Source organism: Microchirus variegatus, assembly GCF_963457635.1.
Source record: "Microchirus variegatus genome assembly, chromosome: 2".
Taxonomy (NCBI): Eukaryota; Metazoa; Chordata; class Actinopteri; order Pleuronectiformes; family Soleidae; genus Microchirus; species Microchirus variegatus.
In genome coordinates, this window is record NC_139803.1 from 32416219 (window position 1) to 32441011 (window position 24793).

General features: G+C 39.4%; 2 protein-coding genes across 2 annotated transcripts; one reads left to right on the forward strand and one right to left on the reverse strand.

The window, feature by feature from the left end:
* The first annotated feature begins 261 nt into the window (after nt 1–261).
* On the forward strand, nt 262–20297 carry loxl3b (lysyl oxidase-like 3b). Its single transcript, XM_083903136.1, has 14 exons — nt 262–444; nt 3727–4074; nt 4311–4474; nt 6348–6565; nt 10575–10782; nt 11399–11579; nt 12426–12580; nt 13289–13459; nt 15967–16126; nt 16700–16943; nt 17417–17532; nt 18124–18260; nt 18565–18676; nt 18866–20297. The coding sequence occupies exons 2-14, from the start codon at nt 3735–3737 to the stop codon at nt 18937–18939; spliced, it is 2280 nt and encodes a 759-aa protein (XP_083759262.1). The 5' UTR covers nt 262–444; nt 3727–3734; the 3' UTR covers nt 18940–20297.
* Nucleotides 20298–21391: 1094 nt separating this feature from the next.
* On the reverse strand, nt 21392–23492 carry mrps26 (mitochondrial ribosomal protein S26). The gene is made up of 4 exons (XM_083885811.1): nt 23150–23492; nt 22358–22504; nt 22141–22264; nt 21392–21996 (listed from the first exon to the last, which is right to left on the reverse strand). The coding sequence occupies exons 1-4, from the start codon at nt 23368–23370 to the stop codon at nt 21865–21867; spliced, it is 624 nt and encodes a 207-aa protein (XP_083741937.1). The 5' UTR covers nt 23371–23492; the 3' UTR covers nt 21392–21864.
* Nucleotides 23493–24793: the final 1301 nt, after the last annotated feature.

The following is a 24793-nucleotide window of genomic DNA, read 5'->3' on the forward strand; positions in this document are numbered from 1 at the left end:
CAGACACACTGGTTGTTGCGAAAGGCACGTACGATGAATCCATTTTTTCCCCATTTTTTTTTGGCCCCATGCAGGAGCAGAGGACTGTGGCTGAACCATCCATGAAAGAGTTAGTGTCTTTCCAGGGAATAAATCCAGCCCACTCCAGCCCTGCAGCCTCCTCCTCCTCCTCTACCTCCTCCTCCAGTGGAGGCTGTACAGCTGGCAATTTACAGACAAAATAACACTGAAAGGAGTAATTTGCTGCTGTGTGGACGGCCGCACCGCAAATTGGACCCGCGTTTGTTTGAGCGGATGAGGTAGCAGGGCTGCAGAAGGAAATTTATTCACCTTTTTGTCTTTGTGGGCTCAGTTTCTAAACATCTGGACCAAAGTTTGAGACTCAGCCTCTCCAGCTCTCTCTCCACTGGAACCGTTATAACCTCCTCACACTGGCACTGTAAGGTAAAGCTGATTATTTCACACTATTTATGAGATTTTCTTTTCCTGATCAGAATAAAAGAGCTGCAATCAAAAACATGTCAAAGTAAAAGAGAAATTTAGCTGGTTTTAATGTTCCTGTTTGAAAAAAACACATACTTTGTTTGGTTTTGCTGTTCCAACTTTATCAAGATCTCATGCTTTGGTGAAACAGACTGTTTCTCTGAGCAGTTTAAAGATGAACAAGATGAGGAAAAAATGTGAGGAATGTTGTACCTGGAAAGTCAAATAGGAGTCTGAATGGTCAGTGGTATGCTGCTGATGTGTGGTCTGGATTAGAAGATGTGAGATCGGGAAAATTGGTGCTGTTTTATACTTTTTATAACCTAATTTAACCTCTTTTTATTAACCTTTCTCTATCCAGGAAGTTCTTTCATAATCAAGAACTTAAAGATTTCATTCATCAAAACAAAATCAAAAGACCCACATATTGACAAAGGACAACAAATTCACAAAACCAAGACCTGCTTGTTATAATTGTTAGATACTATGTAATTGAGAATCATTTAAGCCAATAATTGGATTTCTAGCCTGTGAGGGTTGAAACAAATGATCATTTGAAACACTAAAAACTTCCACCCAAGTTTCCCTCATTCATTTGAGCAGCGCTGCCTTGAGGAGACATGAAGTAGTGACACCCAATGAGTTAAACTGACAGGGACTGAGATGAATGAAATATGCAGCGATAACATGAATCTACAGTCGTTTTTTTTGTAAGTGTACAGTATGTGTATTATTGCACACATTCCTAATTATTTTTATTGTCCACCAATAACTTCAAAGTAAAGTTAGGTAAAAACAAAACAAAAAAACATCCATAATAACTTAACCAGAAATAGTTGCTGATTTGTTGATCAACTAAACAATATATTTATCTTTAACTCTTTTGTAATAACGCTGTAAATATACATGCACTTATTTGTTTAAACTGTGCCATTTAAACAGTTAATACTTTGACTTTGGTCCAGATGCTGCACAGCTGTTTTTCTGTGATGTTAATGATTAAGAAAGAAAGGACCAGAGCCAGATGGATAATCCTTTGTAAAAGTATGCTCTTGTTAATGGCTTGTTAGGACATTACAGTGTCAAATTTCTCTGTTGAGTCTAGCAAAGAATATCCTTCCTGCAGTTTTGCTTTGAGATGTGTATTTGGACCTGTGTTTACAGCAACAGAAGGAGAGAGCCAACAAAGCCAGAAGAACTTTCTGAAAAAATATTAGGACAGTGTGTCTGTCTAATTTCTCTGTTGACTCTGGCAGAGTAATATTCTTCCTGTGATTTAGTCTGAGATGCGTATCTGGACGTTTGTTGAATTAGTTGAAGTGGCTGAATGAGGCTGAATTTAAGTTTCTTGATCTGAAGCTAACTCTTATGTATCAACCGACTCTCTGTGATGTGGCTCATGCTCATAGTGACTGGTTTAGATCTTCAGTTTCCTAAAAAAGATCCTGTGAGGTCAACAGCAACCTGCAGCAAGGAAGGAAAACTCTCCTCAGTGGCCCGGGGAACTTTCACTACCCTTTTATTTTCAGTCCACGAACCCACACGGTCCAGACCTCTGGTAGTCATTAGAGTGTGTGTTTTGTGGTAGTGTGTACATGCAGCGATTCTGGGATAAAACCAAAGTGTTTGAGCTTTTTCTGTATGTTGAATTAAAGCAGGAACTTCTGCCTGCTTGACTTGAACCTTTCATGTGACCTGATCCATGAGAGTCCCTGCTTCAATGAGAGGGAGGAGAGAGAGAGAGAGAGAAAGAGTTGGATGAGTATGTGTGAGAGAGAGTTTGTTTTGAATTAGTAGAATTGGACTTTATGAAAGTATTTCCTGTGTTGAAATTGGATACGAGTGAGTCTGTGTCTGCTAATGTGATGGAGTTTCTTTGTTGCAAAAGCTGCAGAGTCACCAGTTATTGTGAAATAATCCTTGATTTCACTTAATAATATAATATTGTTAGTATGCAAGTCTTAGTTTATGCAGTTTTGCACAGTTTTGTCTTGAAGGGTATTGAAACGTGGCTCCTGTTTTCATTTGTTTATACTTTACAAGTCCAACTGGGGAGAGGTCGGTCTGAGTCAGGTCATTCATTCATTCATTTCCTACAGCTTTATCCTACACACGAGAAGCTGGAGACAATCCTCAATGACAGGGCGAAAGGCAGGGCCATATCCTGGACAGGTGACTGGTCCATCACAAACATATAGAAACAAAGAAAAAAGATTGTTTGTTGTTTGGCAATGACTCCAGTGACCTCTGACCTCTGACCTCTGACCTCTGTCATGTGCAGGATCAAGCAGTAGACAATGGATGAATGGATGGACATTGAGTTCCTTTTCCATGTGGATAGGGCCTGAGTGTAGCCTGCCAGTCATACCGGCTCTGATTTCAAATGTCTGCTGATTCATGCTCAGTGTGAATGTGTGGGGCCTTCCATTCAAGCTGGGCTCAGACGATGGAACATGAGTTGGAACAGAATCATAAGTTTGTGTTTTCTGTACAAACACATCACACTAGTGTGTTTGTGTCTCTGGAGGGGACGACTCCCTCCTCCACATTTGCTAAAAAGCTAAGGAGTGTAGCTCTTACATTATCAATAGTGGGCTTCTGTTAGTGTCCAGTCCCTAGCAGAGCTGTACGGGAAGGTTTGAATGGAAATAATATGTATGAATGGCACCAACTGTAAAATGTTTACTGTAACAGAAAAGCTATGTCATGGTACAAACAAACCGTTAATCTCATTGGTGTAAATATATCCAGTCTGATTGTGCGGTCATTAGAGCCCACGCATTCTTCTCTGCTCCAGTGAGCAGATGTTTCAGATCAGACTGCTGCAGCAACTCGACACGGTCACATCAGTCCTACTTCCACATGTTGAGAATATTTCCACCAGAGCTCCGTGAGCTCTCTTAGCTACGGCTGCTTCTAAAATATGTGAGGTCCATGGTTCTCAAACGGTGGTACATGTCCCAGTGCCAGTGGTCCTTGAGCAAATCACAAATACTGTTCTACTGTAAATCATTCAGCATTATTCCCACTGCATGAGGCTAATGAATTAGGTCAAACTCAGTGGTCACTTCAGTGGTCTGCTTCAGCCTGCTTCAGTCGTAGATTATTTGTTGATGATTTTTGTTTATTTTTCTCTAGCTTTTTTAATGAAAATGCTATTTCTCTCTCGCTTAATGGTGCATTCCAGTTGTAGTCGGATGTCGGAATTTCTGAGTGTTGTCGTTTCTGTTCCTTCATCTGCAGCTGAAGTCATGGAGAAGTCAAGGCGTGGGCATCGGTTAGCGTTCAGCCTCTTGTTTGCGTTGTGGTTACCTTGCTGTTTGACCCAAACAACACCAGCGAACGCAGCCGCCACAACGACACCGATGCCTGTGCCGTCCCCTCAGCCACAGGCGGCGCGACTGAAGGTCAGACTGGCCGGATACCCCCGCAAACACAACGAGGGTCGGATAGAGCTTTTCTACAAGGGAGAGTGGGGGACCATCTGTGACGATGACTTCTCAATAACCAACGCCAACGTGCTCTGCCGTCAGCTGGGCTTCGTGGAGGCCACAGGATGGACGCACAGCGCCAAATATGGCAAGGGCCTAGGTACGAGTCTATGCAGCCACTTTAATACACTATCTCCATGGTTGTCAAACTGTGGTACATGTAGCAGCAGTGGTACTCAGTAGTCTTAAGACATAAACATCACCTATGTGTGGAATAAAACCTTGCACATTTGGCCGTAACTCAGATTAGTAGAAGTGACTTGGTTGACATGCCACCCTAAAATGGTGAACCTGCTAAGTTGATGTTACCACACTCACAGTTTTCTGTCTGCTCAGGAAAAATCTGGCTGGACAATGTCCAGTGCGGCGGAGGCGAGAAGAGCATCGAAGCCTGCAAGTCTCGCGGCTGGGGCAACAGCGACTGCACTCACGACGAAGATGCTGGAGTCGTGTGCAAAGACGAGAGGATTCCCGGCTTTTTGGACTCCAACATTATCGATGTAAGTTGCCGAAATAGGTTTTTTCATGATTATATGATAGTGTTTAAAACACCATTTAACATGGCGCTAATGTGAGGCCGTTACTGCTCCACAGCTTATAGACACTTATAGGTTAAAGACACATGGAAGATGTTAAATCTATGGTAAGCTGTTAAACACCTGGAGATGATTAGCTCTGCTCTACACCAGGTGTCTGAATGTGTGAAAAACAGTAGCCTCTCCTGAGGTGATGCAATGAGGAGGAGCAGATTTATGACATGAAGGTCAATTTGTTCCTTTCGTGTGTTGATCAGCAAACAAACGATATCAACGAATCTCTGTTGTACACAGTTCTCTCTTTGCTTTTTTTGTTCCAGAAGTAAAAATCTAATTCATTTATTAATGCTATTCATTTGTTCATTATCAAGATTGCTAATGAATGTTATTAGGACTGCAGCGATTAACTGATTATTAGAGATCACTACTTCGATAATTGATTAATTGGTTTAAGTCGGTTTTAGATAAGAACAAGTTCTCAGCTTTCATTTTCATTCATGATGTGGGAAACATCCATGCACACCTTGTAGAGGTAAATTCATGTTTCAAGACAAAATAAGCCCCTTCACATCCATGTTTATGGATTGTCATTTATACCTCTGTGAAATGAAAGAGTGGCTGTATTTCCCCCACTCATTATTTCTTCCCTTTTTCACCCTTTTTTTTGTCAGTTCAGTTAGATTCTGGAGTCACAGATTTTCAGTGTCCAGACCTCAGCCTATCACAGCCTTTAAGTGTCTCTGTGGCTCACAGATGTGAGTGGAAACTATACGTGCACCGCATCAACTACAACTGTCCTGTTCTCCTGCCAGAGAAACTGACTTCTCTTCCCTCTTGGCTCTCTTCACACGTGTGCTTGAAAGAATTCTGTCTTTGGTTTTCACAAGGTTAGCAAAGTGTCAAACTGGATAAGACAAAAGAAGACAAAAGAAAAATCTACAATAAAACCATTACTAAACAACATCCAGCCTCCCTGTTTGTGCCACCAAAGGTGCTTGATTTCCAAGACTTTTTCCATACAGTGTTTTTATTCACTAATGTGCTAATGATGGACGGCTGAAGGTGAATGATCAGTCGTGCTGAGTTCAGCGGCCTCCCGGGATAAACAAACACTGTAAACTGATGGAGACTCTGGCTGAGCTGTTTCCAGCTGCTCATTATTTTGACATTTTTCCCCCTCCTCTGAAGTTTGATTATGAAACAGACTGCTCTGAGGTAAACAAGGCTAGACTGGGGTTTCCATTCGTCTACCACTGGAAACAGACTGAATGAATGAATGCGGGTGTATAGTAAAAAGAACATTTATAAAATACAATGTTCAACCACTTTGTCACCTGAGTTTTACAATTTGATATAACCTCAGAACTCCTCCTTGTTGTGCTTGTTGCTGCAGTTCATGGTTCATTCAGCTGTGGCCTAGGTCTGTGATTGCAGCCATTTTTATTGTCTTTCCCGAAATAAATCACATCACGGAAGTGGGTCACTGCAAAGCTGGCCATCAAAGAACGTCACGTTTACCACGTATGAGCTGTTAATGTGAGGGCTAGACCTGCAATTACTCACTGTAATGGCTCTGACTCACTGTGTGTGTCTGTTACTCTGATGCTCACACGTGAGGACAGGTCTGTGAGGTTGGATGTCAGTGAAATATATGAGGAAAACAACAGTTAAACTCTCTTAAACTAAATATCTTAAAATTGTTCTGTTATCCTGTGTTAAATATAGTTGTTATAAGTTATAAGTTAGTTATACGTTTTCCTCCATTAAAACCTATTTTTTTTCATGACAATTACATACTATTCATGTCATAAAAGCTTAATTTTCACCGTCATTACAGGTCCAAATGGTGGAGAATCGAGTGGAGGAGGTGCGACTCCGGGCTGTGGTCGGTGGGGCCAAAAAGAAGCTGCCCATCACAGAGGGGGTGCTGGAGGTGAAGTACAAGGACGGCTGGGCCCAGATCTGTGACCTGGGATGGACGGTCAAAAACAACCGTGTGGTCTGCGGCATGCTGGGATTCCCTAACGAGAGGAAGGTCAACAAGAACTTCTACAAGTAAGTGACTCACTTTTAAATCTAATCGCTAGAACAGAGAAATGTGTTCTCTCTCCCTGGGCTGTGAGAAGAGAATGAGGTCATTAATGATGGCTGCAAGAACATTGCAGCCCTCATTTGGGAGTTCTTGCAGCTTGTTCTTGACACATCATCTTGGCAGAAGTTTTGTCTTGTATGGTGTCCGACAACTATTGTGTGATTGGCCAGACATTTGAAGTGTCATTCCCTACAAGGACTTCCCAGGAGTTCTGCCTGTGTGTTTCTTGTGCTTGCCAGACTTATTCTGTTCTATCTGATGTGGATTCATGAGACTAAAGCTGCTCATCAATAATCAACAGCAACTAAAAGTGCGATTTTAGCCTGTCTTTTGCCACTTTATAGCAAGAGGAAAACAAAGGACTGAGAGAGAGACAAAATGTTATGCCTTCATGGTCCTTTTAGAAAAATCTACAATGGCATTAATTCTGATACAGAAACCGATTATTGTCACAATTTAAAGTAAGTAATTATATTCCTAACTTAAAGGGACACTGTGTAGTATTTATGGGTTTATATAACCCAAAATCCACTTTTTTATACATATTATGTGCTCCTGCATTGTCTAGTCGCTGTATAATATTTTTTGTTTCATTTTCGTAGTGTTTCAAAAAGTCATGTTAAATAACATGGTCGTGGGCCGCGGTTGCATTGCCACTGTTAGCAGCGAGACGCCATGTTTCTACCAGAGCCTGTAAGGACAAACGCGAGAGAACAAATCAAGCGTCAATTTACTTGTAGCGGAAGCCCCGCCTCCTCTCTCTCCGCTTCGTCTGCTACGGCCGCGGTAGCTCACCCTCTCCCTCGCCTCACGAACCTCATCTGCTGACACGGAGAAAGACAACGAGGACGACATTTGACCAGCTGAGGATACCGTAGCGCTCAGGGAAGGGAGGGGGTGAGCAGAGGAGCAGTTCTTTGTTGTAAATTTCAGCCTCTCCTCTAGATGTCACTATAAACTACTTACTTCACCTTTAAACTCATGAAAACTCTAATTTCAGAATTCTATAAAAGAAAAAGTGGGAATTCTGAAAAAAATATGTATGATGATGATTATTATTGTTGTTACTATTATGACCGTGGAGTTTGGGGGGCCAACCCTGTTCCTAACGTAAAACTATATGATAATATGACACTAATTTGAGGAAATATGTGTTAAAAAAAACAATTGCACTGAATTTAAGATAGTATTTAAGACATGTGAGGGATTTATTTGCTAATTTGTTGCTACTATTATGTAATTACATGGATTAACTCTGTATTAACATCAAATAATTGATAGATAAGTATTAATGAGGTGTTTTAACTGGCGATATTGACGGGGACTCCATGCTACACTGGATTCTGAACAGCTAGAATAGCTCAGTGATTGTCATCAACGAGTGGTGACATAAAGTCTGTAAGATAATGAACTGAAAACCTGTGGAATTTCAAAAATGTTGTTCACCACTGACCCTCCAGGTGTGTGTGTGTGTGTGTAGGTGTGTGTGGCCAGTATAAATGTATGTGTACAGTGTTTGCATGTCATCTCTCCGCTGTATGTGATGGAATGTGGCCGTCTCACTGTTGCAGACATCTGAAAAAGCGTGCAGCTGAGAAGGTCTCCAGGCCAAAGGTTAATGTTTCAGCCGGTAGAAGGTACACAGTCACAGGAAAACCCCACTGTCTGCACTTCCCCTTTTTCTCTAGTTTCCACAGTGGGTTTTCCTCCTGTTGGGAGTAGATTAAAATCATTTTGCTCCTGTTTCTAGTTCGCCCCCTCTCTGTCATATCATATTATGACGATGTGCAGCATGTGAATGGGTTGTATAATTAGAATTTATGCTGCAGTAACGTCAGATTTTCAAGGTGTTAGTTTTCTGTTATTTATTTTGTTTTCTACATTTCCTGTGACTTGGCACAGATTTACAGACGGATCGCAAGGAAACAGTTTCTTACAAACAATCTGGAATTAAAAAAACAATGTCACTAAATTCTTTTTGTGAGGGCCTTGTCGATCTGTGCCATGTCAGGAACTCACAAAATCTTAAAACCCCATTCCTCATTGTGGTTTGCTTTTTTGGAGGTGGTATGTAACTTCTAATCCCGCGTTCTTCCACTTAAATACTCATAAAACTCATGATATTAACTGACCTGCTGCAGCGTTTGTTTTAGCCAGCTCAGAGTGACAGACGGGTGGAATTTGCCACGTTGGACGTTGGAAAATTAGACCATTACTCTTTTTTGACAATGATCAAGGTCCTGCAGTTAGAAATATAACACCAAATTACCACTTACCTATTTTATAAGCTTTCTTAGCTTTCTTCAACTTACTCGAATAGTCTGAATTTGTATTGTATCATTAAACTGCATAAATCTTTCCTAAAAACCTGACTGAATGCAATGCTCCTGCCAACATCAGTGCAAGAATTCATCAGTGCTTGCCCTAATTTGCTACTGTATTTGAACTACAGTCACATTCACACCCACCTTATCAGTGAATTTACATCCCACCCGAACAAAAAGCAATGCCATACGTTAATAATGAATCAATGTGGTAACTTTGGAGGTTCACATTGTTCACAATAGAAAAACTAAAATCTCAATATTTCTACTAACAAACATACATGTACATGTGTTATTTATGGTCACTGGTATATGGACACTGTTTAACAACTCATTGAGAATTTGTTGTTTGCAGACCATAAAGCTTTCCCGTAATTTTTAACACCCTATGTTAATAAGAGAGTGTGTCCACATACTTATGGCCATGCTGTGTATGTCAACCTGTGCTGAAATATATAAAAATGTTAATTTTTAAAGGTCCAGTGTGTAAAATATAAGTGGCACTGCTTTTTTAAGCACTTTTTTTTAGCTTCTACACGTTGGCCACTTGTTTTGTAATAGTAATCTTACAATCTGGATCTCAATGTGATGTAATTCTTTGTCATTATTAGTGTGTGTTTTTTTAACCTACATCTAAAAATTATGTTTCATTTTAACAATTCTGAGTCTTGTTTGACTTGAGCATAAATACCATACTGAAAATTACATGTGGCTAACCGAACTAACTGTGTCCTTTCTGGCATTACAACCACAATTTTTAAGCATAATTGTGCATCGTTTACCCTTCGTTCCTATTGTTTGTTTGTTTTCTTTCCCTCTTTTGTCACCTTGTTTTCACTTCCTCAATGTGCAGTCTAACCCGTGTTTACTTTGCAGGCAGACACCCAAAGCTAAAGCTAACCCTAAGTCTAAACAGAGCAGCCCTGGCAAAAGGTAATCTGAGGATACAAAAAAAATGTTCAGTGGGTAAAAATTCAAGCTGTCTGAAAACACTCGAACACATGCTGCTTCCACAGACCTCACAAACAACACACTGATTTAAGAGGGAAAATAGCAGATAAAAAGCGAATTATCCGTGCCACATTCATCCCTCTGGTCTGAGCACCTGTCCTCCACATGTGTCTTTAATCTGTGGTTAGCCTCTTACTAAATACAACAAAAATGATTGTTAAATTGTCTTTAAAAAGTGTGTGGACCATATGAATGAGTTATTTTGGTTACAAAGAGACATTTGCGTGAGAATTTTCAAATCAGTGTTCATCAGTTTTTCCCAAACCTTGAAATGATGTCAAATGTCTTGTTTTGTCCAAAAAACAAAATTATTCACTTTTAATGATTTTCTTTGTTATATGTTTCAAAAACACCCAAACTGATTATCAAAATATGTGACAATTAATTAAGTAGTTGATGAATAATTGATTAATGGCGTAATTGTTTCAGCCCTATTTGTAACTTGACTGGGCAATCTTTATTTTTCTAATAGTGTGATTTCTGTGTAGAAAAAATATTATTTCATTGCTTTGTTTAATTTATTTTGTGCATTTGTGTCATTTTCTTTTGTAAAGACTGATATTTAAGGACAACAGAGTAATCAATTTGATATTTAACGTCTTATCACAGGCCTTGCTGCTGTCTCTGGTCCCTGCAGGTTATATTTGGAGCGTCAGAAGAGCCACTTCCGCATCCACTCTGTGGCGTGCACGGGCACAGAGGTGCACCTGGCCGCCTGCCAGCTGGAGTTCTACAAGCCAAACGCCACATCACTGTGCGAGGGTGGGCAGGCAGCGGTCGTCAGCTGCATGCCAGGACCGCTCTTCATGCAAAAAACTGCCTTGAAGAAGAAAATCAAGATATCGGTAACATTGATTTTATCCTTATCTTTCAAAGTCAAAATTCCCTGTGTGTTTAATTTAATTAATTTCATTTCATCCTCTTATGTCATAGAAACTGAAATAGGGCTGTAAACACATCTGATGAGTGTGACATTTAAAGAAGTGTAGATTAAAGGGATTTTATTGACAGCTGAACTCATACAGTTCTCAGAGACAGGTGGAAAAAACAGATATTAGACACTTATCAAAAGGATCACCAAATAAAATCTGCACTTCACGTCATTAGACAGCATTTTTTGGCCTGAAACTGAAGTTTATAAACTGTTCACTCTCCAGCACTGAACTCCATAGAGAAAAGCTTTGTTTTTAGCTCATATAAACACAGGAGCTCCTGGTCTACTGCTGCCTCATTTAAGTAAGTATGTGCCACTATAGTAAAGCTGAATTAAGCATTTCAAACACTGAAGTCACCACATAACACATTTTAACTTACTGACGGAGGCAGCAGTGGCTCAACAACTGCTGAATGCTGTAATGTAAATCACTGATGTTCTTTATGGACTTTGGTGCAGGAGAGTGAGCAGTTCACGTCAAAACCCAAACTATCCCATTAAAGTATATAATTGTGTTGATTGTCTAGACCAACGTGAGGCTGAAGGGCGGTGCCAAGGTGGGCGAGGGTCGCGTGGAGGTGTTAAAGGACAACGAGTGGGGATCGGTGTGCGACGACCGCTGGAACATGCAGTCCGCCAGCGTCGTCTGCAGGGAACTCGGCTTCGGCAGCGCCAAGGAGGCTCTCACTGGATCTCGCATGGGACAAGGTTAGAATATTTTTGTATGTATTTAATCTGCATTTAGAAAGCATGAAGAAAGTGCAGTGAGAATAGAAAATTGTCTTTTACCAGAGTGGCAGTTCATATACATTAGGTAGACTTGACAGGGTCATCCCCACATCTTTATAGGACTTTTTCAGGGTTAAGACTTGTTTTAATGGTTAGGGTTAAGGGCCAGGGAATCCATTATGTCTATGATGTGCCCTCACCAAGATATAAAATCTAATTTGTGTGTGTTCCTCATGAGTAACTCCTCTCTAGAACATGGACGTATGTGTCATGTGTGGATAAACATGTCCTGAGATTCCTCCTGTGCAGAAACAAGCAGTCTTTTGAGGGGGCAGCTGTGTGTGTGCGTTCTTTATGATTTCCACCACAGAGGAAGTTGGCTGCAGAGAACCGCTCACAGATTCTCTTTGATACAGCCCAGCGTACCTGCTCTGTGCTCACATGGATGTCAAAACCACCACCTGAGCCGAGTCAGCCCACAAAATGTTCCTGAACGTGGCTGAAGTCCGAAACCAAGGCGGCTGAAGGAATTCCTTTCATAACAAAATGTCATAATACAGTATCCTCATGGTGCTCATTTACAGAGTTTACTTAAACTTCACCTTTAGCTATAGAAATGTTCCATTTCCGAAGTATATTAATTTAGAATTAATCAGAATTAATTTTAGTGAAATTGAGATTTCAGGCCACTCCTACTTGAGATGCCTTCGACTCTTGATATAAATTTTAAATTAGATAAAATCTTAAATTCGACCCGATCATCTGTGTGTGCTGTGGGAAGACTCTGTCTCACCTCCAGGCTCCTGTTGTCTGTCTTTTGTCCAGGAATGGGTCCGATCTACATGAACGAGGTGAAGTGTGTCGGTCAGGAGAAGACCATCTGGAACTGCCCCTTCAAAAACATCACGTCCGAGGGCTGCATACACACGGAGGACGCCGCCGTGCGATGCAACATACCCTACATGGGCCTGGAGAACTCGGTCAGGGCTGAACCTTTTTCATACCATGTTTAAATTGTTAGGGAAAAATTGTATAAGATGTTTTCTGTTATTCTTTTAATTTAGTTCCTCGCTGATCTGAGCCGTCTCCTCCTTTTGTCCTAATGAGAGTTACAGCTGCTAATTACAGAAATCTCACTCTAATTAACAAAATTCTTCACTGCTATCAGAAAAAAAGTTTGTCTTAATCTGAGTTTAATTGATCCAAATTGTATTGTTTTAATTTTCCGTATACTGTATCTTAAAAGTGGACATAGTATTTCCAATTTTCCAGATGACGCCAACCGAGAAATAACAGTATATCATATAGCCACAAGGGTATTGTGGATACAAATTTAAGTCAATTATGTAATTTGGAGAAAAAAATAAACGATAAAGTTGGTCCAATAGATGCCTGATTGATAAAAATCTGGTCAAACTTCACAATAACAGTAATAAGAAAAATTCATACCCTTTTTCCTGACAGCAGTGTTTTCTCTTTAACACTTGAGTATTTCTGGTTTAACCGTTCATGTTATACCAGATTATACTTGTCTATGGCTTCTGTAAACACACACAGAGTGAAGGCTAGGTGGTGGGGAACAAGAAAAGAAAAATGTCACCTGTGAGGTTGTTTTTGTTTTTTAAAAATCCAGCCCGGCTCTTGTGCGTCTGTGCGCTCTGCTCTCTTAACTCCTTGGCTCCACACAGATCCGACTCACAGGAGGACGGACCCGTTACGAGGGACGTGTGGAGTTTCTGGGTTTGGACTCTAACGGGACAAAGAGCTGGGGTCTGGTCTGCGGGGAGAGCTGGAGCATGAAGGAGGCTATGGTGGCCTGCAGACAGCTGGGCCTGGGCTACGCTAACCAGGGCCTGCAAGTAGGTTATTAACACCACAGGGGCAACTTTGACCAGTCGGTTGTCTTTGGGGATACTTTACATATGCAAATATAATATACTGTCAACTCTGTGTGTAGTTATTATTCCAGTTTTCATTTATATATCCAGGGTTTCAGGTTTGTGTGATGTGTTGATGCATTATGAACATTAATTTAGCTCTTTTTACAAAGATGTCTGGGACCCAGACACTCAGAAAAGGGAAAACAGATTTAAGCCACTTAAAGAAATTAAAATTTACAAGTCTATGGCAACTTAAAAATACATTTGCTTGTTCTTTCAAGTTTTTACAACGCTGTCTCGCCTCAACCAAAGTCCATATAGAAAATCAACGTTTTACTTCACAGCAAGCAAAAGTCTTGTATCCTATGGTGTCTCCATCAGGAAGTTAAAACCCGTCATCTTGTGACTTCTGTGTTTGAAATCCTTTGGAGTTACAAGTGACACAGACTTACCAAAAAAGGTAGCAGTAGACAAGCAACTCCAGTGTCCTTGTATGATAGAATTGCTGATTTTCTCTATGAACTTTGGTGTGGGAAAATTTGTGGTTCACAAACTTAAGATTTCATCTGGAAAAAGGCTGAAATAAAGTGCCAAACATATTCTTAATATATCACAGTTGATTTTAATAGGAAAAGCTTTTGTTAAGTGGCTCAAATAATGTGTTTTTCCTCCCGTCCCAGTAAAGTCAACCACACTTCAAAAACATCTGATGTATCCCTTTAAACTTATTTAGCTAAACTTAGCTATAAATCTAAATATTCTGGAATATACTTGGACAATGATTCATGCACCAGTGTGTGACAGTATGTTATCATTTCTCCATATGGTGTAGATGCTTATTTTCCTTCATGGAAGTGCCTGCTCTGTGTGGGCAGAGCAGCCACTCATGAAGTTCATAATCAAACCACCACAAGAGCCGAGTGAGTGGTGACCTCATCTCACTGGAAGCCACATTAACATTTTCCTCGCCCGTTAAACTTTAACCAAGCTGCTACTTCTTTAACAACTCATTCTCCGCTGCCGGAGGAGACTGCGAACGTGAGCGCGGTCAGGTTTTTGTAGCTGAGACAGTTCAGAGACAGGACAGGAAGTTGTGCCCTCCCCCCTCACTGACTCCCAGCAGGACGTCTCCACAGATCCGGATAGTGGGCGGCCGCAGCAATTATGAAGGCCGCGTGGAGGTTCAGGTTGGGTCCAAGTGGGGCACAGTGTGCAGCACAGGCTGGACCACAAAGGAAGCCATGGTGGCTTGCAGGCAGCTAGGGCTCGGCTACTCCATGCATGCCATCACTGTAAGTAGATGCAGAGAGTTTAATCATCAAGTAATGTCGTAGATTTAATATGTCAATATGAATTAAAATTAACTTTTGAGGTAATCTAAATGAATACATTACATACAAATTTGATATGAATCTTGTTTTAAATACATTTTTAAAAAATGTATAGAGACAAGAAACAAACAAAAGTAACAACAAGGAAAAAAAAGTATAACAGTAATGTAAAGCCAACTAAAGATTAAAATAAATAAAGCAATTGAGGACGGAGATTTATGAGTCTAAAATAATAATAACTGGTAAGTGGGCAGTGTTAATAAATGTTAATAAATAAATTAAATTAAATGACAAGGTTACAAGAATGAAATAAAAATGGGAACAAGTTATTTAAAAGATGTCACTGATTCCGCGACATTATACAAACTATGTATATGCATAAGGGTAAAATACAAACAAGGAAAAATTATTTACATATACATAGACATGTATGTATTATGTATTATTTAGTTTTTCAGTACATAAAAAGTCTACAAATAATAAAAATTGAAGGTATGATGATGATATTAAAATTTAGCACAGACAAAAACTGACTACAGTATGATTCCATTAGATTTAATTATGGATCACTTTTAAGTCTGATTCATTTAAAAAATCTAAATAAAATGTTTTGTGTTGCACTCATATTTTCATGTCAGCTCTTGAAACTGTGAGGACCGATTCATATCACTTTTTAACAGCAAAGAAAGGATCAACATTAATGAGGCACATTTTCTTAACCCTCAGAACTAAAATGACCGTGTTTTACTTATTCAGAGGCTTCTCCAGACTGAAAATGTTGTGGAAATGTTTGAGGTTGGTAATGATTATTTTTTTTTAGAGTAAACTGATGAGCCTAAGGACACAAAGAAGAACGAGTTTTGGAAACAGTTTGATGTAAAACACTTGTTGTGTGAAGATGAAACTGTGTTTGATTAGTCTTGTCATTATGTTATTGTGGCTTGACTCTGAAAGGGACGTTATTGACTAATGTGATTGTGGAATGACTCAGAATCTGTTATTGTGCTGCAGCGATCGTAAAGTCGACGTCAAGCAGCCAAACGCTGACTCATGAACATCTGTTTTTCAGAGCAGCGACATGGCACCGACTTCTCTGTAGCTCCTTCTATGAACTGGGATTCTTTTTCTGATCCTGTGTCTCTCAATCAATGTAAGGAAACGTGGTACTGGGACAGCAGCAATGTGACGGAGATGGTGATGAGTGGCCTGAAGTGCACGGGGACAGAAATGGCTCTGAGTCAGTGTCAGCATCACAAAACAGTCAGCTGCCAGAAAGCAGCAGCAAAGTTTTCAGCGGGAGTCATCTGCTCTGAGAGTGAGTCAAAAAACAACAAAAGAAATCATATTTTCATGAGATAAACGCATTTCATAGGAGAACCAATTCTCTTAGCAGAATAATAAATGCCTGAAAGTGTTTTAAAGCTGCTGTCAGTGAGATTTTTTTTCTGTAAACCCATGACTGTAAACCCATGCAGAAGACTGCAGATAAAATATTGGGATGCTGATCATTCTCATTAGAAAACTAGTTAAATATAATACAATTTGTCATTTGTACACTGAATTTGTAGGGTATTGAGCTGGTGATTTGGCAACCAATGCTACTTTATGTGACTGGGGTTGAGTGGGCAGGATTTATCTCACTGGACTGTAGCACATCATGCTAATGCGTCACAGTTATAAGCATTGACTCATGGTGAAATGAAACGTAAGCAAACAACACGTTTAGAGTGTTTTCAACAGCCTGGCCTTTACAGCCACTATAGAAGACAATGAGTCAAATACTCCTACTTGTGATTGACAGTTTCAGACAAGTCAGCAGATATTTCTGAAGCATACTCCATAAATTGGACTTGGACCTGAGTAGATTTTGTTGTCTGTGTTTCTCCAGCCGCCTCTGACCTGGTCCTGAACGCCTCTCTGGTCGAACAGACGGTTTACATCGAGGACCGTCCTCTGCACATGCTCTACTGCGCCGCCGAGGAGGATTGCCTGTCAGCGTCTGCCACCAAGGCCAACTGGCCGTACGGACACCGACGCCTGCTCCGGTTCTCCTCACAGATCCACAACATCGGCCGTGCTGACTTCAAACCAAAGGCTGGGCGGCACTCGTGGATCTGGCACGCCTGCCACGCGTAATGTCTTCATTTTAATGCTGTCTTAACTGGTTAAAGTGGTTTAAGAAGAAAACCTTCTCTTCTGATTTTGATATGTTACAAATCACAATGCCAAATTTGAATAATTGAAAACATTGCTAAGTGTTTAAGAATTGGGTTTCAAATTAAATTCTGTGCACAGTTCCTCAGAAATTAGATTCTGCCTCATGACACACTCTCACACACTTTAGTGGGGACCAAAGCAGGTGAACGTTGCTGTTCTGGTGTCAAACTCACTTCATGAGATACTATTTTATAACATATATAATGTGTGAAGAGGAGGAAACTCTGCATTTGCTTTACACGCACTTCAACTCTTCTCAAAGCAGAGAGGAGATTCTATTAATTTAATTTGAATCATGAGTCAAAATCTGAAGTCTGTATCAAACCTGGTTTTCCTCTACTGTCATTTGTCTAATTTGACATTTTTCTCTGCGTTTCTTTCTCCACAGCCACTACCACAGCATGAACATTTTCACCCACTACGATCTGCTGAACTCCAACGGCACCAAAGTGGCCGAGGGACACAAGGCCAGTTTCTGTCTGGAGGACACAGACTGTCATGAGGGTGAGTCTCCAGAGGCTGAAAAGCAGAGGGATGTTAGTTAGGGGTTTTTGCAGTGCAACTGAAAAAGTAAAGGACAGATTTGGATGACATTTTCTGGGGATGATTTCGTTTTTGATGGTGATCTGGATTAATATCTGGAGTCAGGATTGTCACGGTGTGATGTAGGATTATATGGATTAAAACTGTGGGATGGTTTGTGCTCGTTTAGTTTTTCTTTGCGTACCCATGACCTCGGCAACACTTTTCTTTGCCTTTGTGAAGAGGATATTGAATTTGGTACAAGCACTCACTTGGATTCAAGAATGACCTGATTAAATTTTAGTGGTTAAATGTCAAAATAAACCCTAGAAACACTTTTTTTTGCCTTGTGATTGCATTATTTTAGGAGGAATGTAAGAAAGTCTCTTCAAATTTGGCACAAATGCTCACTTGTGTTCAGTTTTGAGTGTCCAAAAGTCAAGTCTTTAATGATTTGAGCCTCTCGTAAACTGAAATTGTCATCTGTGTATTTATTTGGAACAAAGCTCAGTTCATGTTTCATGTGTTCACTCCAACATGACTCGACTGAATATTTCCATCTGTGACCCTCAGGTATTTCCAAGAGGTACGCGTGCGCCAACTTTGGCGACCAGGGCATCACCGTGGGCTGCTGGGATTTGTACCGACACGACATCGACTGCCAGTGGATCGACATCACGGACATCAAACCTGGAAACTACATTCTGCAGGTGAGCGGGGTCATGTGGAGACCACATAATAATAAATGTCCATCAATGGTCAAAACCAAAGTATTGCGTTAATCCTAATTTGGTTCACTCTCATTTCAGTCAGTCTAGGCAATGGCTTTTGCCAGGTTTATTTTATACGTTTACAGCCATTCACAACAGTGGAGGCTGCCAAGAAAGTACACCATGTTCAGGCGTACAAATCCACAAATGAAGTAACTGCGATTTCAATCCTTCATGGCTGTGTTTACGTGACAAAACACACATCTGTTTATTTGTTTGTTTTTATGTTTCCTTACCCGATCAGGTTGTGATTAATCCCAATCAAGAAGTGGCCGAGAGCGACTTCACCAACAACGCCATGAAGTGCAACTGCAAATACGACGGCCATCGCATCTGGCTCCATAACTGCCACGTTGGTACGCAATCAAAATGAATGAATGATTCAATGAATGTCTGAAAAAGAGTAGGAAGAAACATTAGTTTACTAATGATTAATAATAATTATCCACATCAATTCATAGGTAGGTAGGCAGATGGATAGATGGATTGACGATTATATGATTACAATATGATTGTATTGATTGTTTTCTTCTTGCACCCTGCAGGCGATGCATTGAGCGAGGAGGCCGAGAGGAGGTTTGATAAATATCCTGGACAGCTCAATAACCAGATTTCTTAATGTATATTTATATATGTATATATACATATATATATATATATATATATAAAACCACAATATGAGGAAAAAATGGGGTGTTGAAAAAAATGAAATTGCACCTGACGTAGTCTTTATAGGAACCAAAATGGAAGCAAAGCCAACAGTACAGTTTCCTCTGGTGAATGTGTTTTTATACTTGAATATTCAAGTGCTAAGGTCAGTTGTACAGTCTGTGTGCGACACACGCACATTTTAGTGATAAATGAGGTTTTTATGTTTAAATGTTTAAATGTTTTTTTCGGTATAACCAAAAGTCATAGTGTGTTTAAAGACGTGAGCGGGAACTGATGCGGCTCTGTGGAAGTTTTACATCACCCAGTGTCTGGATCCTGTCTCCACAGCAACAATATTTTATGAATGTATTTATTATCGGTGTCAAGGTGCTCGAAAAAAAAAAAACTCCTTTGTTTTAACGTCTCATGTAGAGTTGTAGCATCTGCATATTTCAGTAGTAGAGTCAAAGTTGAGATGTTTAAAGAATATTTGTCTGCTGATGTAATCGCACCTGCTGCACCAAATAAAGAGGAACGATAAAACTTCTGTGCATAAGACACTTATATCATTAGCGATGAGCATGCAACAAGCAAACAATGTAGATGTTAAAATTATACATGATAATGTAAAATGTAAATAATGAATAAATAAATGTCAGAAAATGTATAATACGCCGTACGATAAAAGCGAGTTTGAAATCGGCCTCAGTGGAGATCGTGACACTGACTGACCCATGTGAGAAGCGCTCGAACGCAGAGTTGATCCTAATCCACAGCTTATCTCGGTCTTCACTGCCACGGTAGAATAATCCCATTAACCCCAGTTAACAATCAGGTTAACTGTGTGCACGGATTTACTCACGTGTCCAGAGTCCAGAAGCAGCTCCTGAGTGATATTCACAACAATAAGAATGATAATAATAACACAATATAGTGGAATAACTACATAATTATCCTGTAATAACTTCAGAATATTCATAATGTTCTTAATGTATTGAGCCATAAAAACAGATTTACTCTTACTAATAATTAATCTAATGATTGTGATTGTTTTCAATGAATAAATTCCACTTACATTTAGAGCATTTTATAATATAAAATAGAAACCAAAGACTCCTGCTTTCAGAAATATTTTGTATACATTTGTTATTAAAATTGCTACAAATTGGCTAAATTAGCACTGGGGTGATTCATTCAGAAATTAAAACAAAATAAGTTCTGTGGTTTTAGCTTTTTAAAATTGTGAATATTACTCTCAATTATCTGTTTGCTTTATTTTACATCACTCGTCAGCATATATGGATTATATACAGTATTATAGTTATTATAAGAATTATTATAAGTGTTGTACCTTCATGTGTAAATGCTTTTGATTAAAGAAATGTCAGCGTTGAGCCCATCCTTTTTTTAAACTGTATGTATAATCTCTCATAATGTACAATATTTATTTAATTTGTTAAATTCCAGGACTTTTTTTTATAAAAATCAGTAGTAGTTTCTACATAAAAACCACAAAACATTAAAAACATGTGTTTCTGTTTAGTTTTACCAACATATTACATTATTACTAAGATATAACATGTATAATCATGTTGTGACTGAACTGTGATGTAAAGTCTTGTTCAAACAGGGAGAATTTGATGTTCTTTCTAGTCATTTTTCAGTCGTGACTCTGTCTATGAAGTAAAACGCCTGCGTGTCATCTGTGTTGAGCTGCTGCGTTGACCTCTGACCCCTGACCTCTCCCTCACTAAAGCCTCTGCGGGTCACTCCTCTTCATCTCATCTCCATCATCCCTTCAACCTGCACACCTGGGTGAGACTGAGGATTAAAAACTCTGCTCGGCACCAAGTTTGTCTCACACACAACAACACGACAAGAGCTGCTTCACGCTCACGGCGTCACCTAGTGGGCACCTGTTCAAGGTGCAGGACAGGAGACCTAATTCGCTTTAATTTTCGTTATTTTTCAGTTTGGCAGTTATACACAAAGATTAAAAGTCTAAATTTAAAGATGTAGTGTGTAAAGTTTAGAAACATTTGTTGGTAAAGTTAAGTGGAAGCCTTCAGTTAATTGATGTTTAGTGTTGTGGAGCTGATCCAGCGCCTGATATAAATATAAAAGGCTCATACTGTGCTAATGAATAAAACAATAATTCATACAACCATGTTATTGTAGTCCCATATTAAAAGAAAACATACGTAATAACTATACTTTAATATACTTTTTAATAATTTCCCCTGAATTTTATACACTGTGCACCTTTAAGGTATTTCTAATTCCAGGAGATGGCAGTAATGTGACATCGGGAATGCAAGCTGCATTTAAACCCTCATAGAAGAAGAAGAATCCTGAATGGAAACCGTTTTTCAGTGAGTAAACACAACACAAACAGTGAAGCACATGGAGAAGAGGGGAGGTTATAGATAAAGACTGATTAAATATAAAGTTCAACTGTCAGTTTTGCAGCTAATCTGTTTTTTGAGTTTGAAAATGGAGGCAAAACATTGATTAATTAAAAAGCCCCTTTTTTAATTGTTCCATTCTGTTTAAAAAGAAAGATGTTAGGGAACTCAAATTAACATTAATTTAATGTATGTACATTACATATTGAGGACAGTAACGATGACAACAACGACATGTTCTGTTGAGGACAACAAAGACGTTACAAATAAAGGCAGCCTGGCTGAAAACATCCAGGTAGACATCTAAACCCGGTCCACGCTCGCACATGTACTTTAAATCCACACTGTACGCAGAAATATGCCCTAAGTTTACAGGCACAACTTCAGCCTCATCCCAAATGTTTGTCAGAGTTCATGTGTGGAAGAAAATAAATGTAATCCGTCCATGTTGACAGGAGAGAGAGAGAGAGCGACGTCCACCTGCTGCTTCACTGCAGCACCGTCTGTTTCACCACTCTTCCTTCTTTGTCAATGGCAAAGTTGTAATTCTTTGGATTGTCCAGAGCTTCCTCGATGCGCTGGTCCAGATTCTCCGGGGTGATGAAGTTCTTTGCCTCCTCCTGTAATGCAGCGAAAGCACAAGCAGAAGGTAAGAATTAAACTTGGATTATTGAACCTCCTAAGACCCGAGCTCCTCCTGTTTGGTTTAGATATTGCGTTGTAGTTTGCGATACAAGGAGAAGAAAACTTAAAAGGCGTTGTACCTGCAGCTGCAAAATTTCCTTCTCTTTTTCCTTCATGAATTCTTGCTGTTCTTCTTCGGTCTTCATGATTTCCTCCAACTTCTTCTGCTCGGCTTCTTGCTTCTCCTTCTCGACCCTGCTCATTCTGAAAGACGGAGAGGAGAAGCTCACTGATGCTGTGCAGTTTAAAATGAGCTTTGTGTTCTCCATCGTCGCACAATCTCCTGTTTCTTCTCACCTCAGTTTGAGTATGCGCTGATTTTCCTGGTTGTTCCATTCCATCAGGGCCCGGTGCTGCTCCTCCTCCTGCCTGGCTCTCTCCTCTGCCCGCGAGCCTGTCTCCTGCTCGTACTTCTTCCGTATCACCCCCTCCTTAAACTCCAGACTGACAAACGCAGAAACACAAATTGAGTCACGTCGTCACGCAGAGCATAAACATAGAAAGTACACAGTTGTTTGTAGTTTGATATATTTTTACTCAATTAGTTAAATACATTTATTAAGAATAATTTTCTGACATTGATCTCATATATCCAACAGTGCAGACAGACGATGCTGAAGTTGGCATCCAATTCAGAAGTTAAGGGGTAAGTTAAGGGAAATTAAACTTAATCTGAAAAGCTCTGACTGTCCATTTTAGGCCTTTAAAATAAACGTTGTCCTTAAACCCTGCTCTGAAACACACCTTTTTTATTTTATTTGAAATAATGTGGAAAAAATACAAAAAAGGGACATTTCACTGTTTTGTTATGCATCTAGACCACATTGGTCTGGGTCCAGATCCCAAACATTTAAAACCTTTAGAACTGCCAAGCCTGGAATGACTTGTCCCAGAAAGGCTGTATGTTCTTTAAAGCACAGCTTCTGATATCTAAAACATCTTACATATTTATGAAAATGCAAAAAAATAAAAAAAATCACTACTATTTCTGCATCTAGACCACATCAGACCAGGGCTAGATCACTTGTCAAACCTGGACTGGATTGTCCCAGAGAGGCTGTAGATTGTTTTAAACACTTCAGCACGTACCGGAGCGCCCTCATGATAAGCTGGTACTCCGTGTATCTCTCCTTCATCACCACCATCTCCACCGGGTCGACGGGCGGAGGAACTTTAATGCGCCCCTCTTTGGACTTAGCCACCGGATCGCTGCGGGACTTTCGGCCGCGGACAGCCGCCACGAGCACGGCGCTCCTGGGTGCGAGGAGCCGGGCGACCTGGACGCTCCTACCGCCGACAACCGGGAACATGGCTTTGTGTAAAGATGTAGAAACCGCCACAGACGATCGGCAAACTGTAAATATATGGTGTTAATTCAAAATGTACGATATAACTTTGACATGAGAGCGTTAGCGATGTAAGGGGGCGGCCATTTTATTGCCCTGTGACCCGAGGAAGTGATTTTCAGCGAATAGAGGCTGTGTTTACAAGTGAGCGCCATCTACAGGTTAGAAAAGGAGGCTTGACAACGTGCATTTTGAATGACTCATTGTTGAGTATCAATCGTTTTTAATCCTTTTATGCCGACTTATATTCACGAATTCATATAAATGAATTCACAAAATAAAACTTGTAACCAATTAATGTTTCAGAAAAACAAAACAAACGTATAACAAATAAAGTATAGAAATAACAATAGAATAGTCCTATATATTATAATATATTATATAATAATATAAAAATAGAATATACAGGAAAGTATTCGTTAAAGATAGGAATAAAATACTGCTATGGAGGATGACTCAATAATAATAAATAAAATAAATAATGAATAAATACATACATTAATAAATGAAAAAAAATACTGCAATAAATATATAAATACAAATAATAATAAATAAATACAGAAATACATTTAATACATTTATTTATCAGTGTGTTTTTAATTGTCGATTTTTATTTATCTTTTTCATTTATTTATTATTTTATTTATTCATTCATTTATTTCTGTATCTATCTATTTATTCATTCATTTATGTATGTGTTTATGTATTTAGGGAATTCATTAATCATTCATTCATTTATTGTCCTCATATTCGGCTGATACAGAATCTTATTTATACAGGTCGTATTGTTTGCCAATTGCCAACTGTTGAAAGCTGTGAAAGTATAAGAAGATTTGTGTCTTTATTATTCAATCAAAAAAAGTTTGCTTCAATCAAAATATATACTTTCACTAAAAAAAACCTTCACTTCAATCAAAAAAAACCTTTTCAATCAAAGAAAAAGTGTGAATGCAAACAAATATTTGAGACTCAAAAAAACTGCATTTGAACGCTGTTTTTCTTTGATTGAAAATGTTTTCTTTGATTGAAGTGAGGTTTTTTTTGATTGAATATTAAAGACACAAATCTAGCTCCATTAAGAAGAAGCATCGTAAACTTTACCTAATGTAATCTATACATCAGTTAAAGACGGTCTCACTTCAGGAAACTTGGAGCAGATGGGGAAACATATTACACATTAATCTGCACACACTCTTATATCTGGATTATTTGGCAAAGACAATTAAATTGATGTATTATCTTCACTAAACAGGAATATACAAAGGGATTTGATACTTTTCTTGTAGGACCTATTAACAAACAGTAGGGGCAGCAACACGCCATCGTTGCGTCTCGTCTGCCTCAATACAGAAGAAGAAAACTAAAAGTTTGTTTGTGGAGGCTGAAA